Below are 14,935 nucleotides of genomic sequence, written 5' to 3'. Positions count from 1 at the left end.
AAGTCTAATCCCCAGATTTTTTTTTCTTTCTTCTCATGGCGTGTAGCCGCTCTAGCAGCCACCCCTTCTATTTCTTTGTCCTTTGCTGCTGTGCTGGGCAGATGGCCAGTGCTCACAGCTGCAAGTCAAGTTCATAGCGTGTTGGAGCACCACATTGGAGAATATTCCTCCAAGGAGGCTGTGAAGCGGTGATTAACCAGCGCTCTGGCCAGGACGTGAGAGTGATTGGGGCATGCTGGGATGCACCGGCCCTGCTAGCCTGCGAGCCTGATGCGACTATAAAAAGAACAGTCCGCTGCAGCTTCATGCGGAGGGTGAGCTTTGGCTCGCTACAGCGGCGGGGGTGGAGGGGTGGGGGGGGGGGCGAGGGTTGGGGGGCAGCAACCGAAGCCAGGTGCCCACACGTGGAAGAGAGTGATGAAACACAGAGGGACGTGCTCCTTTGTCCAAGGGTAGCAAAAGTACTAACTTAGTGCTTAAGTTGATTAAGTACCGTTTGTAGGCAAATGTGTATGGAAGACCAAAACTGCCACCAAAAAAAGAATAAAAAAAAAACAAAATAAAAACGGATATAAAATTAAAAAATTAAACACAAAAAATTAAAATAAATGGAAATAAAAACAACAAAATATATACATATATCGATAAATAAATAGAAATAAAAATAAAGATTCAAAAAATAAAAATAAATACAAAAATAAATGTGGAAATAAAGCGGGAAAGAGAAAGATCTCGGTTGCCCGTGTTGAGGACTAGCCTCAATACATGGTGCAGGTGCTCTACCATTTAGCTAAACCCCCGTCCAAACAAAAACACACTTGATAATGATGAACGACCTTGGGACGGAAAAAGTTCAGTATTGCATGACGCAATGCACTCTGGGAACAGAACAGTGGCCAAAAAGTGCATAAGTACTCAAACAATAGATTTTTTTTTTTCAGTTCATAATGCATGAAGTGAAGTGCAATACATTTCCCACCCCTGGTCTAGATTACTCTTACTGTTTATTTCTTTAAGCTGCATTTCAAACATCACTGGGCTCTTTTGATAGGCATTTACATAGGCCTACAACTTGTTTGTACCCATGGATACAAACAATAGTACAGAAACAAACAAAAGTACAGAAAATTTTCCCTTTGCCATTTTTTGTACCTTTTCTAACAATTAACATGACTTATTTGAGACAGTCCTCCAATAAATACGACCACATAGGTCGTTTTGAAAAGGTGCCAAATCACGACCAAGTGTTACGTGTTTTAGTTTAGCGACCTCTTTTGGCCATGTTAAATAATACAAAAGCGAGACTCGAACCCGGTCTCCTGTCCAGACGATCCGGGTTCGAGTCTGAGTTTTGTATTTTGGCGCTATTTAACACGGCCGATAGGTGTCGCTAAACTACAATACGTGACACTTGGTTGTATTTTGGTGCATGGTAAAACCACCAATATGGTCGTTATTGTTGGACTTGTTGACTTATTTCTACCTAGGGGTTCAATTGCAAAGATGGGAAATCCAGGTCCAGAAAGTAAAAACCCTGCCACAGTTGGACTTTGGCTCCAGGTGCTTGTACACAACCGACAGGTAAACGAGGTCATGATGAGAAAGAAGCACCTGTGGCTAAAGCCAACTTCTGGCAGGGTTTTTACTTTCTTGACCTGATTTTCCCATCAATGTTCAATTGTGAACCTTACAGGGTATAACCCAAAAATATGTACGTTAGAGAGAAAAAATTGACCCTACAGTACCCATAGTTTATATATTAATACTTTTATATATTTATATTTATTTATAAGTGCCCACTTCACAGCGTTGAGATGCTTCTGAAATGTCCAGACTCTATAGTACATGGCCTGCATTGAAAGGGAATAAAAGGAGCCGTTTTGATTGGTCGGCTGTGACCACTCCCACAATGACTACGCCGTCTTCCCTCTTGCAGGTCCGCTATGCACTCATCTGTGAAATGACCAATACAACATTAGGTCTAACCTGCTTGCATTTGAAATAAATTTACACCGGTCACGAAAGAAGAACCTTTTAAGCATTTTCGTAAAGCTCCATTACAAATAAGTCATGCTAACAATGTAGCAGCCGTGGCTACCATCAGCTTGTTTACAGTGCTGATGCTAGCATAGAACTGCTGTATTTTGTTGAAGCTGCATTTGAGAAACACTCTAATGCACGTAAGTGAGAGAGCCACACTCATGTCTTGCCATCAGTTTAAAAACTGCCAATTGCCCCCTTTAGTACAAAGTTAAAAAAAAAAAATCAATTATATACAATACTCACTTTGATAAATTAGCACATCAACAAAAAACTGTACACAAAATAGTGTTCCTTGTTGTTTTTAAAACCACTACTAGTTAGCGTTGATGTAACTTTGATGCTATGAAAATAATGTATTCCCGTAGCATTGCTAAAATTGTGAGTTGGCTCTTGGAAAATGCTCATTTTTTAGCTTATGATAACTAATTGAACGTGTTTTTTCAGATGAGAAGGAGATTTTTTTGAACACCAAAAGCTGTCCTTTGACTGACACAAATCATTCGACAGGATCAAGCAATTCTCTTAAATCATTCCCTTGCCAGCACAGGTCAATTGGATCTTCGACATCTGTGGCCGTCAACGGCAGTGAATGAGTTAGCTAAAGTAATGAATGTGGAAAATCTTGCTTCTTCAAATCTGATCCATTGGTTCATGTTTCTCAGTGTTTTTCCCCGTCCCAAGATCTCAATCACTGAATCAATCCATTGAGAGCTCATGTTGATTTTACCACTCTATACTTCATTTAAAGTCATGTCATCACCCGCAGAGGTTGAAAAAAAGTAACAAACCTATCACCTACTTTGACAAGGTAAAGAGTAGAAAGTATAGATAACTTGAGGTATTTCTGACTTTGTGTCCGTCTCTTCGTCTCACCTCTGATAATGGCCAGCTTTGCGGTGACTGACAGCTCTCCTTCGCTGTTCCGCGCTACGCACTCGTAGATGTTCTCGTCTCGAGGTGCTCTGAGAGGTTGGATCCTCAGCACGGCGCCTGCGCCTTCGTCAAACTCGATGGTCTGGACGGCAACAGGAAAAGGCATTAGTTTTGGCGTAGTGGAAACAGGTCCACAATAGTAAACAAGAAGATGTTAGAGTGGACCATTGGAAGTTGAGATGTCTGGCTTTTGAATTGGCTTAGGGGGTAGAGACCGATCATTTCCCCCTTGGCGCAATTCAATCTCATTTTAAATTACTGATGATTTGATTTAGCAAAAAAAAAAAAAAGCACAATATCACCTTTGCAACCTGTAAATATACCAATTGACATGCACAAACAAGACTGTGTGTTTATTGATGAAAGTAACATGTGTTATAATAACTTAAGTGTTAGAAAAACATTGACATCAACAAGGATGAGATGAAAATATTTTCATAATCTAATTCAATAATTGTACATATAAATTTAAAAGATTCTGAATTGTCTTTAAGTGCAATAAGTCAGGTTTTACATAAATGTAAGAAAATACTTTTAAATTCATGTGAATGGTAAATTTCAAGAATACAGTATTATAAAAAAAAAGGCCATTAAAATTCTATTTTCTTAAGAATTTATGGGAAAAAGAGATACTGTATATAAAATACTTATGAATCCATATCGAGCTTGAAAAGGAAAATCTATTTTTGATATTGATTATTCGATTTTTTAGAACCCCAAAGGTAGATTTAGCAGTAATGTGGACATTGTTACATAAATACAATGTTATTTTTTTGTTTTTTATTATTATGATTATGAAATATGAATCCTTGACCCCATCATTAAGACACATACCTGCAGGAAAGTGGTGTCTTGTGGCAAGACACCCCAGCGCGTCACACTTACCATTCTGGGCTCACTGTTTGGAATGCAATGTAGTACCATGCATTAAGTGACAATAAATTATTCATTCGCAGGCAAGCACGGTCTTAGTCTTAGTAGCATGCATGTGTGAAAGGGACCAGATACTAAAGCTTCATTCAGATACAAGTTGCTCATTGGTGCATGAATCCCCACAAGCCCACACCCCTCCTTGGGGAAAAAAAAATTGGCCTGTGATTATTTGCATCTGTTCAGCCTTCGGAGCAAGCCAACGATTACTTCATTTAACCCCACTTCCCGATGGCTCGGCCTCAACTGCCAAAGAACATCATGCTTAATATTGCCTTTGAGTGAATAGTACAACTTTTAGCACATAATGATGTTAATGGCACCCGTTAATTAAATGTTAATGTTGAGATTGAATGAGTAGCCACTGATTTTCAACATTTTTCGTCAACATAGGTATGTTTTTCTGTGAGTCACCTAAAGTAAAGTGGAAAAGGAAGAAGAAAAAAAGAATGTATATAAGGCACAAACCTATTTATGTGGAGTCATAAGAAAGATGCTAGACAACGTAGCATTCGTTTTCCCAAGTCGTAATCGTGGTGTTTGATTGACAGTTAAGTTAAGCAGGGCGGGGTTTCACTCCATTTAGATGATCCACAGCTTTTAAAAGCAGAGAGAGATTTTGAAGCCTCTTGATGATTTTGGGGGGGGGATTCAAGTTGGCAGGGTTGCGACCAACTTTCTTCTATGTGGTATGTCAAATTTACAAGACATGTTTACAGTATTTTCATTTTACGCATAGTCAATTCTGTAGAGTAAATTTGACTCTATTTAGAGTGGAGCAAATAGACTCCGTAGAGTAATATTTACACTTGGAAGAGAGTAAAATAAAAAATTGACCAAAAAAATAAAAGTCACTCAAGAGTTGAAGAACAAACTCATGACCTTCAGCTTGTGTGGAGACTGCCACACTACCACCTAAGCTATGCCCCTTCCACTTCTTATAATCAAGATGAGACCAAAAACATGGTTTTCCAGCTGACACCAGTGATATACTAACACACAGCGGGAGCAGGTCGTGAGTCCGTTCCTCAACCCTTGAGTGACTTTTATTTATTTATTTTGTATCCGTTATTTGACTCTCTTCCAAGTGTAAATATTCTTTCTATTTGGTCCCACTCTAAAGAAAGTAAAATGTACTCTACTGATTGTGCAGGGTACTTTACAAATAATGCTTAGAATTTGGGAAACTGATTTTCAAACAGAGGCATTGCCATAATGGTCCGTTTGCAAATGCTTCCGTGAAAACATGCTTCAGGACAAAATGACTAGAAAATGGAAAGCATTTGGCATGCCATGCAGCAAACGTAAGATTGTAACATTGCGCACTGTGACAACCACCTCGATACGCTGAGAGTTGACTTTCTTGCCCTTCTTGTTCCAGTAGACGACCGGCTTGGGATTGCCGGTGGCCTGGCACACAAACGACGCCACGCCCCCTGACACGCCGATCTGGTCTGTGGGAATCTTGGTGAACTTGGGCGCAGCTGAGAAGAGAAAGCAGAAAAGAAAAAAGAAAAAAACGATGTGAAAGTTGATCAGCAAAAGTAACCAACACCCTGCTGAGCGGTTCCAAATTTGCACCGGTCACAGTTTGTTTTGTGCTGCCTTGTGTTGAACTAAATTCCCGGGTATCATCTAGAGGACACGCTGAAGGACTTCCTGTGGGTCATAAATTAAAGATGGGGTTGGGCTTTAGAGGAGCGGCGCTCTCTGTCGCTTACACTCTGCTTCTTCCAGGCCAGTCCAGCTCTCAACTGCAGCAAAGACACTCTTTTGCAAGCATTAAGTAGCCCATACATAAGCAACTAATTGCTATGTATTAATAACAGATGGGCCAATTTGTCAGCACAAGCATCACCTTGGGGGATTTATACTTGTACATTCTGAAGATCTTTACCATTTTGGTCAGTCTATCGACATGACTGCTAATTTGTTTTACCCACGGGGGGGAATTGGAGGGAAATGATTGGGACGATTATGCTTTGTGTTGCAGCGCAGGATTAGAAAAGTGCTGCAATTGCCCTCTGCACCAAATGAGCAATTTTCCAAGCCGGCCATTGGGCCAATATTACGGAACCTCCATTTTTTTCCTGCCGATTAGATCAATCAAACAGCCACGGTGCAGCCAGCCCTTGCTATCTGTCTGTGGCCTGTTGCCATGGTGGCCAGCTTAACTCCTCGTCAGCTACAGAATCGCTGCGATCCATCAGGGTGAAGGCAGGATGACCCTTACCATGGCAACCTGAATCCCTCCTCCCACTCCCCTAAGTCTGGGCGGCTGAGGTCGTGCTGTGTTGACTCACTCCGGATTCTCTCAAGACAGAATCGGAGCTGAGAAAAAGCCTATCAAATAATCACTTGCAGATTCAAAAAGGCTGCTTGCACATTTTCATGTCTCATGACTAGGAATGGGCGAATACCGATACCATGTATAGGTATCGGGCCAAAACCAAGCCTTATTTCACAGTATCGGTACTCACGGTGGCCAGTACTACCTCTTGTTGCCGTTTTATGAGCAGGAACTAGGAATTAGAAGAATAGAAAATTGCCATTCATTTCATTCAATTTGAAGGAAAAATGTGATATTAAAATGATTTGTCATTGTTTTTTTGAGGAAATTTGGGGTATCAAAAGTAGGGATGAGCGAGTACCCATATGAGGTTATCGTATAGGGCCGATAAGTGGCCTGATTTGAAGGTATCGGTACTTGCAACTGTAGCCGATACTGGTATCAGCTGCCCTCTTATGGCCTTTTTACAAACAGGAACTAGAATTGACAAAGAATAATAATAATTACATTAGTAAAAACATTAAAAACAATATTGATTTAATATAAAAATAAAAAATACCATATTGGCAACTATAGGCCTTTCTTTAAAATTGTCAATGTTTTTTATTGGAAATTTTATGTAGCAAAACTAGTAGTGGTATCGGTATTTGGTATTGATATCAGTGACTACTCAAGAGTTGAGTGTTCATACTGGTATCGATCTGGGAAAAAAAGTGATATCCGACATCGCTAATTAAAAGAACTAGTGGTATCAATACTTGGTATCAGTATCAGTAACTACTCAAGAATTGAATAATCATACTGGTATTGGTCTAAAAAACAAAATTGCATAGAGCATCGCTAGTCACAGATACGAGTGGTATTGGTACTTGGGACTGATATCTGTGACTGCTCAAGAGTTAAGTACTTGTACTGGTATCAGTCTTTTAAAAAATGGTGTTGAACATCCTTAATCAAAAGTGCTAGTGGTAACAGTACTTGGTATTGACATTGATGACTACTCAAGAGTTGAATATTTGTACTGGTATTGGTCTAAAAAAAGTGGTATTAAAAACATCACTAATCAAAAATACTAGTGGTATTGGTACTTGGTATCAGTATCGGTGACTACTCAAGAATTGAGTACTCGTACTGGTATCGGTCTGAGAAAAATTTGTATAGAGTATCCCTAGTCAAAGGTAATATTTGTATCGGTACTTGGTACCGATATTGGTGACTGCTCAAGAGTTAAGTACTTGTACTGGTATCAGTCTTTTAAAAAATGGTGTTGAACATCCTTAATCAAAAGTGGTAGTGGTATCAGTACTTGGTATTGACATCGATGACTACTCAAGAGTTGAATATTTGTACTGGTATTGGTCTAAAAAAAAGTGGTATCAAACATCACTAATCAAATATACTAGTGGTATTGGTACTTGGTATCAGTATCGGTGAGAAAAATTTGTATAGAGTATCCCTAGTCAAAGGTAATAGTTGTATCGGTACTTGGTACCGATATCGGTGACTGCTCAAGAGTTAAGTACTTGTACTGGTATCAGTCTTTTAAAAAATGGTGTTGACTATCCCTAACCAAAAGTGCTAGTAGTATCAGTACTTGGTATTGATATCGGTGACTACTCAAGAGTTGAATATTTGTACTGGTATTGGTCTGAAAAAAAGTGGTATCAAACATCCGTAAGAGTGACAATAAACAGTGAACTTGCTAAAACAGCAGGTTTTCCGAGGTGTGAGCTTATCAGGCCTGATCTATAACTGGGTTGGGTGTTCATGAGAAATGAATGAGTCTAATTCTATCATCGATGCTGCTCATCAATTCATTTAAATTCCAACCCTGAGAGATAACATCAATAATTCTACTGAAAAAGTAGCAAATACTAGTTGTGTTAGAAAGGCTCCAGGGCTGGTGTCATAAGAGATAGATTTCAAATCTAAACTACAAGTTTTCCTCTTCAAAGTAGTTGAAGCTTGAAAATTAGACACCCCAAAAAAATCTCACGGAGCCGGCCGGGGAGGATGAGCAGAAAGCTGCTTCAGCACTGCGACGTTCTTGTCGGCCAGGAACTGTAGGATGCTCAGGGCATTGTGTGCGGCTACGCGTTGTCCTGCCACAACTCTGGCTTCCGTGGGATCTCTTTCTAGACGTGCTGCTTGATTGTCTGGCTCTACATTTGTGTGATAAATGTTCACATCCTAATGTTTTGCTTGCGTTTTACAGCCTTCAGGTTTTTGAGTAGGAGTCTCACTCTTCCCAGCAAAAGCTCTCTAAATCGATCCAATTGTGAGATTCTATCTTGCGCACAGCCCTCTTTTAGTTACACCACAGACTTCCTTTTGGATTACGGCCTGGTTGGGCCATTCAAAAACGTAGAATATCATTTGAATTCAGTAAATTCCTCCTCAGCTTTCTACTTGACGTCGAAAGGTTTTGGGGGCGAGAAATCCACGGGTAGGATGTATTCGGAAGTGTTGGTAAACATCAGCCACCCCTCCTAAAGACCCAGTTGCAGCTGAAGAAAAACAAAAGCCCAAAGCAAAATACTCCCACCAGCACACTGCGTTTCTCTGTGCGGTGTTCCTCTGGTGATGCTGTTTTGGTGTCCAACCAGAAATTCTACTCTGGTGTCATCAGACCACAACACATTTTCGGACTCACATTTGAGACACGTGAATATTATTTTTGTAAAATGTTGCAATGCCTGGATGCTATTTGATTATTTGCGCATTTTGACAGGGGGGTGTGCTGGGGAATAAACAAAGCAAGTCCCGAATGTCAGAAACGAAGTGGTCTCATTTAATGCTTATCCACAATCCTCAACAGGATGCTACAGAAAGCCGGAGTTGGCCCAGTGCAGTCAATCAGAACAAATTCACGGCCGTCATTTCAAGTCCCGAGAGCCCCGTATATCTGGCCTACTAAACTCAAAGCGAGGCTTGGGGACATTGGGAGTCGTGAGCCCCTAAAACCTGCAAAAGTACAAAAAATGCTAACCTCGGACTGCCGTGTTCCTGTGACAGGATTATGCCCCGAATTTCATATGCCTTGTTGAGCTCCAACATGATCTGACTGGCTTTCTGTGCAGTCCAGAATGTTTTCTGTGCTCTCTTAAATGCGCTTCAACACCAATCCTCTTGCAAAAGCGACCCCGCTGGCAGTGTTACCACTTAAGCCTCTTCTTAAAGCCAGGGAAAAGCCCTGCAAGGCACTGACTTGGGCTGGATTTGCACGGAACAAAAACTTGTTATGGCTGCGTGGTTGCGGGAAGCTGCCCGCTAAAAAAGGTGACTAATGAGCGTATCTTTCTCTCAATAAATGCTTTCTCTTGTTTTCACCAGAGCAGCCAGGTCGACTAATCTTCTCGCAATTGACTTTTTTTTTTTTTTTTATCTTTTTTTTATCAAGCTTTTGAAAGCTGGAATCGTATAAGTGACTGATTGAGGCTGTGCTCGCGTTGCAGGTGTAACAAAGCAATCAACATTGGAACGAATGGAGGTCTGTGCGCGCAACAGGTCAGGATGTGACGCGTCCTTTAAAGTGGGAAATGCAAATTAAACGCATCCGCTTTCAAAGACATGTATAGGCCATGAAGAGCCGCTGTTGCAAATTGCATTTGGCTCTTCTGGAGAAATATGACTGATGTCAGGGCTTTACAGTGCAACCAGCTGTGGCCTGACAAGCTTTTAAGTCATGTTGACTACTGCATTTCTTCCTGTTTATGTTTTGACAAATGCCAGTTTCATCTCATTTTAAATGTACTGTACAGAATAAGCAATTTCCAGACATACAGTATACTGTATATATTTACAGTAAAAACGATTGAGACACAGTTCAGAACATCTTCAGGAAACAAAATATATAAAATATGATATATGACAACATTAAATGCAAAATATATTGTCTTATTAACTCATTCACTGCCATTGACGGTTATAGACGTCAAAAATTTATTTTCACTATTTCTATTAGTTTAATATTTTTTTACACTTTTGTTAAGAGTATGAGAACCTAGAAATTTTGTTGTTGTATTTAGAAGAGATATAAAACTTGTGATTAATCGTGAATTAACTCATAAAGTCATGCAATTAATTTTAATCTCCCGACACTCCTAATTTTTAATCGTAATTAATCGCATGACTTCAATAGTTAACTCATGTTTAATCAGAAATTTGATATTTGTTCTAAATGTACAATAAAATAATACTAGTTTTTCATACTCTTGTTGTGGAAAAAACATGCTAAACTAATAGAAATAGTTCAAATGAATTTTTGACGTCAATAGCCGTCAATGGCAGTGAATGAGTTAAGCACATAGGGCCCTATTTTCGTAGACAGGTGCGTAAAAAAGCGTGTGGCTTCATTGTCATGCCGGGTTGTGTTCCCCCCCTACAAGGACACACAGAATCGCAAACACCCTCTTCTATCTGCACTAATTCAACAAAATACCAAAAGAAAGAAAACTCCACCCACGCGCACAGTTTGACTGCACTTTGCACTACACTTGCACTCATTGATCTGATTGCGTATACTGAGGAATACAATAACAATAAAAGTGCAGCTGTTTATGTGCACATTTGTGTCTTTTGTAATGGGGAAGAACTCGATACATTTTTTTACTTCTTCCTACTGTGCTTAATGATGATTATGTATGTAAAAAAAAATCATATTTCTTTTAAATCTTTTTTATTTTAAGTGCAGTATTTCTGTTGCTGGTGTATATGTTCAATACGCAAACAAACAATACAATTTCAAAGATTAAAACAAACGTTTTTAAATGATGAAAAAGACCAGGTGTTTCCCAAGACAAGACTTACCATAATATTTATAATCAATTTAATCCAGTTTTTAAATGTATTTATTTTTATTAGGGCTATCCTTCCACAGTTAACTATAGGTATATGATAGGGGTGTGCCAAAAAATCGATTTTCATTAAGTACGATCGATTTTAACTCTTTGACTGCCAGACGTTTTCAGAAAAGGGATGCCGTGGGTGCCAGCCGATTTTAAGCATTTTGACTGATCTTTTCAAGGTCCATAGAAAATTATGTGTTTGGACTATGGAAACACACATACTGCCAAAACAAGATTGGACTCTCATCTTCCATCAGAAAAAAAAAGTTTGTTTCTACCTTATTCCGTTTTTGAGTAATCAACAATAGAAAATGGTTAGTTTCACCTGTTTTTAAAAAAAAACGTATTTTAACGTCTTTGGCACTCCTCCATAGGATTTTACGAAACGTTATTTAACATTTTTGGCAGTCAAAGAGTTAAATGTCCCAAAATCGATTTTATTTCAATTATTTTATACTGTCTTGCCCTTGTTTGTGTGTGCCTTTACTGGGAGCACTGTTCATGTTGTACACGTTTTGGCCACTTAGGGGCAGTGTGGTTCCGCTCATTCTGATACACTGTTACAGTTGTAGCCACATAGGAGCAAAAAGTCATGATCAAGTTGATCCAATCAAAGTTTTTTTTTTTGCAGTGTAGGATGTTAAGATGCTTCTCTGTATACATTCATGAAGCGTTTTGTATGAATAGTCGTTCTTTTGAGTAATAAAAGTGCCACGAGTAGTGCACTAATTAGAATTAGCGAGTCAGACTGGAGTAGATCATGACAATTCTTTGCATATCTATAAATTTAAGCAGAAATAATTGTCAATCAAATAATTTTGAATCTAAAATCGTTCTGAATCGCTAATCGATTCTGAATCGAATCGCAGACCTAAAAATCTGAATCGAATCGAATCATGAGACAGTCAAAGATTCCCAGCCCTAGTATATAATGATTCAATCTTACCTTTGACACCTTGGCGATGTAATTTTTTTATGAAATATTAAGTATTTTGCTGGCTGAAGTAAAACGGTAAAACAGTAAGACCCCGCCTCTCCCCGTGGGGTTGCCGCACCCTTCTCATCCGAGCAGGCTGCCGTGCGCACCGCCCACAAAACTCTAGTGGCCACGCAAGACAGGCCAGCCGTTATAGTACAACCGCACCCTTGATAGATTTTCAATTCTTCAATAAACATTTCAAACAAAATGTCTCTTTGCCGCAAGTAATCGTAGTGGAGAAGAATGAGGGACCGAGAACCGGGTACCTGCTGCTTACAGGGCGACCGCGCTAACCACCACACCATTCGTTCAGTTAGGTTCAACAGCGCAAAAGTTTAACTTGTAGTTTACACAAGTGTCAGCCAACCTGGAATTTTAAGACGGCCAATTGTCATTGCACTTTGGCATTGGAAATGTGAAGGACAATTGATTGCTTTGAATTCATTTTGACAGAATGTTTGCTGATAAAGGCTACTTTTATCACTATCCTTTTATCACTATCATCAGCTAATCAGCAATCTCTGGAGAAGGCTGATAATGATCTCCACCTGTGTTGGCTGTGGGAGGCATGGAAAACAGGCTGAATACCGGTCCCCGAGGACCAGGGCTGCGGACCTCTGGTCTAGAGTTTTGTCGAGGTTACCGTTTCAGTACCGGTATCGAGGTATTTTATGCAGGTATAGTATCAAAGTCAAAATTTTAGTATCGTGACAACACTAGAGTGTGCAGACCCTCACACTCCACGGTTTCTTAGGGGAGGTGAGGGGCGGAGTTTTTTCTTACCTCATTTAAAGTCATGTCTTCGTCTGTCAACTGTGGCTGTCGCTTTAAGATCGTGCACATACTCGCACGCGCGCCATAAACGAGCCTGCATGGCAGTCGCGAGTAAAAAAGTGACAAACTGCCCAAATATCCTTTAAGTATTTGTTATAAGCTTTGAAGAAAAAAGTAGAAACAAAAGTAGAAGAATGGATTTAATCGCGATTAACTACGGAAAATTGTGCAATTAATTACTTAAAAATATATCAGTTTATTTTCTTTAAAAAGAAAAAAAACAGTTTAAATTCATAATTCAGTCATGTCCTTGAGGTCTCATACTTGTTGTTACTTAACACATTACCACCTCTGAACAATTTGGAATAGTCCAGAAGTCACTCACAAGTAGCATCATTCAGATCCTCTGCAGGCCGTGGGAAGTTTTGTAAATTCACTCATGCATTTTTCTATACAATACATTTTGTTTCCACCATTACTAGGGGGTTAAAATCTTTGCTTGGTCATGTTACCTGATTTTTTATTATTTTAATTTTTTTTTTATTTTTTTTTGCTGTTATTTGTTAAATTGTAAATGACATTTTTTGTTGTTGAATCATTGTAATGTGGTCAGTGTCAGTCAACATGTGATTAGCATGAAGCTAATCAATCGTCGATTGTTTATTGAATAAAAAATAAATTAAAAAAACTTTTACTGTGGTTAAGTGTTGTTCATATGCTGTAGAGGTGCTTCACTGCCTCCTATAGTCTGGGAGAATATCATCAAGCATAACCAACCGTAACGGCCATCTGGCTTTTTATTTTTTATTTTATTTGCTGATTATATCTTAAAAATTAATTCCTGTTATGTTCTTTCGTTGTTACACTAATGAAGAATTTTAGTCAAATGAAAATAATGACCTCAAAAAATTCAACTGGCTGAGATTTTTAGTAGTTTGATGTGTGTATTATCAGATTTGGAGTTGAAAAAGGCAGATATGTAAGTATATTTTGTAGGGGTGTCAAAATTAGTGTGTTAATTTAAAGTTCATTGAACACCACAAATGTTTTCCCTTACTTGGAAAGCACACTTGGAATTCCAGTCGCAACGCAGGAGACACATCCACGTGAACATTTTGCAGCAATAAATGTAATAATAATGCATATATTTGTGGAGACTGGGTTCAATTTGTAATTTACAATTTTAAAAATGTGCAGAATTTCACAAGTTACTTCATGTTAAAGATTAGATAGGTCTTAATATGAAAAGAAAAATGCACTGAGCTGTCACCAATGTCTTACAAATGCAATTATGCCATCTAGTGGCAGAAAAATGACCTCAACACAAATCAATATCACATTTATCTTTTTACAGTAGAGTACATCTTTTTGATTTTAACTCAATTGTATGAATTATTATGAAATTAATGTATCAATGACTAAAATATGCAGCCATATTTCTTTTAGTTTAACACTTTTTCCGCTTTTATGTTGAAGGGAAAAAAAACATGGTTTGATATGTCCTCATGAAACCTCTTATAGAAGGATATGTTGTTGTCCTGAACTGTTGAACGAATCCAGGTGCCCAACAATTTGTAAATAAAGGGGGGGATCAGCCTGGGAACTCTTCCTTGTTTATACTACAGCCTTCCCTGCTTCGCAAAACATGTTTTCGAAAGTGTCTGAGAAAGGGCTTGGCTAGCCCGGTTTCCCACGCTAATGAATAAAAGACGGAGCGGCACGCGGTCCCGACAGAGTCAGCTGCGGAACACGTACGATTGCCCAGCCGTTTTGCAGCTCGTTCTACCCGGACCGTAGGCTCTCCGGTCTAGTGTCAAGGTAAGCGCTGATGATCATCATATTATGCTGCTTAACGTTGTAGTGTATTGATTGCTGTTTGCGGGGAATAAAAGGTACAATAATTCTAGCAAAGCAAGTTGTGAGTATTTCTGTTTGCGGGGAATAAAAGGTCAATTCTAGCAAATCGAGTTGTGACTGTTGCTGTTTGCGGGGAATGAAAGGGATAATCATTCTAGCATAGCGCAGGTGTTGATTACTGTTTGCGGGGGATAAAACGTACGATTATCCTAGCACAGTATAAATGTTGATTGCTGTTTGCGGGGAATAAAAGACACGGTTATTCTAGCACAGTATAAATGT

At 39.1% G+C, this 14,935-nt stretch overlaps 1 protein-coding gene across 1 annotated transcript in view; it reads right to left on the bottom strand.

The window, feature by feature from the left end:
* The window catches only part of LOC144044846 (receptor-type tyrosine-protein phosphatase S-like), a 125,714-nt gene that overhangs the window by 82,688 nt on the left and 28,091 nt on the right, over positions 1-14,935 (bottom strand). The window contains exons 3-4 of the mRNA XM_077559505.1: positions 5,245-5,390; positions 2,917-3,058 (exon numbers count right to left, since the gene is read on the bottom strand). Of these exons, the coding sequence (XP_077415631.1) occupies positions 2,917-3,058; positions 5,245-5,390 (288 nt within the window). The remainder of the gene's footprint in view (positions 1-2,916; positions 3,059-5,244; positions 5,391-14,935) is intronic.

The sequence above is a fragment of the Vanacampus margaritifer genome, chromosome 2 (assembly GCF_051991255.1).
Source record: "Vanacampus margaritifer isolate UIUO_Vmar chromosome 2, RoL_Vmar_1.0, whole genome shotgun sequence".
NCBI classification, from domain to species: domain Eukaryota; kingdom Metazoa; phylum Chordata; class Actinopteri; order Syngnathiformes; family Syngnathidae; genus Vanacampus; species Vanacampus margaritifer.
The sequence above is the reverse complement of the archived record's forward strand: the minus strand, read 5'-3'. Positions and strand labels throughout refer to the sequence as shown.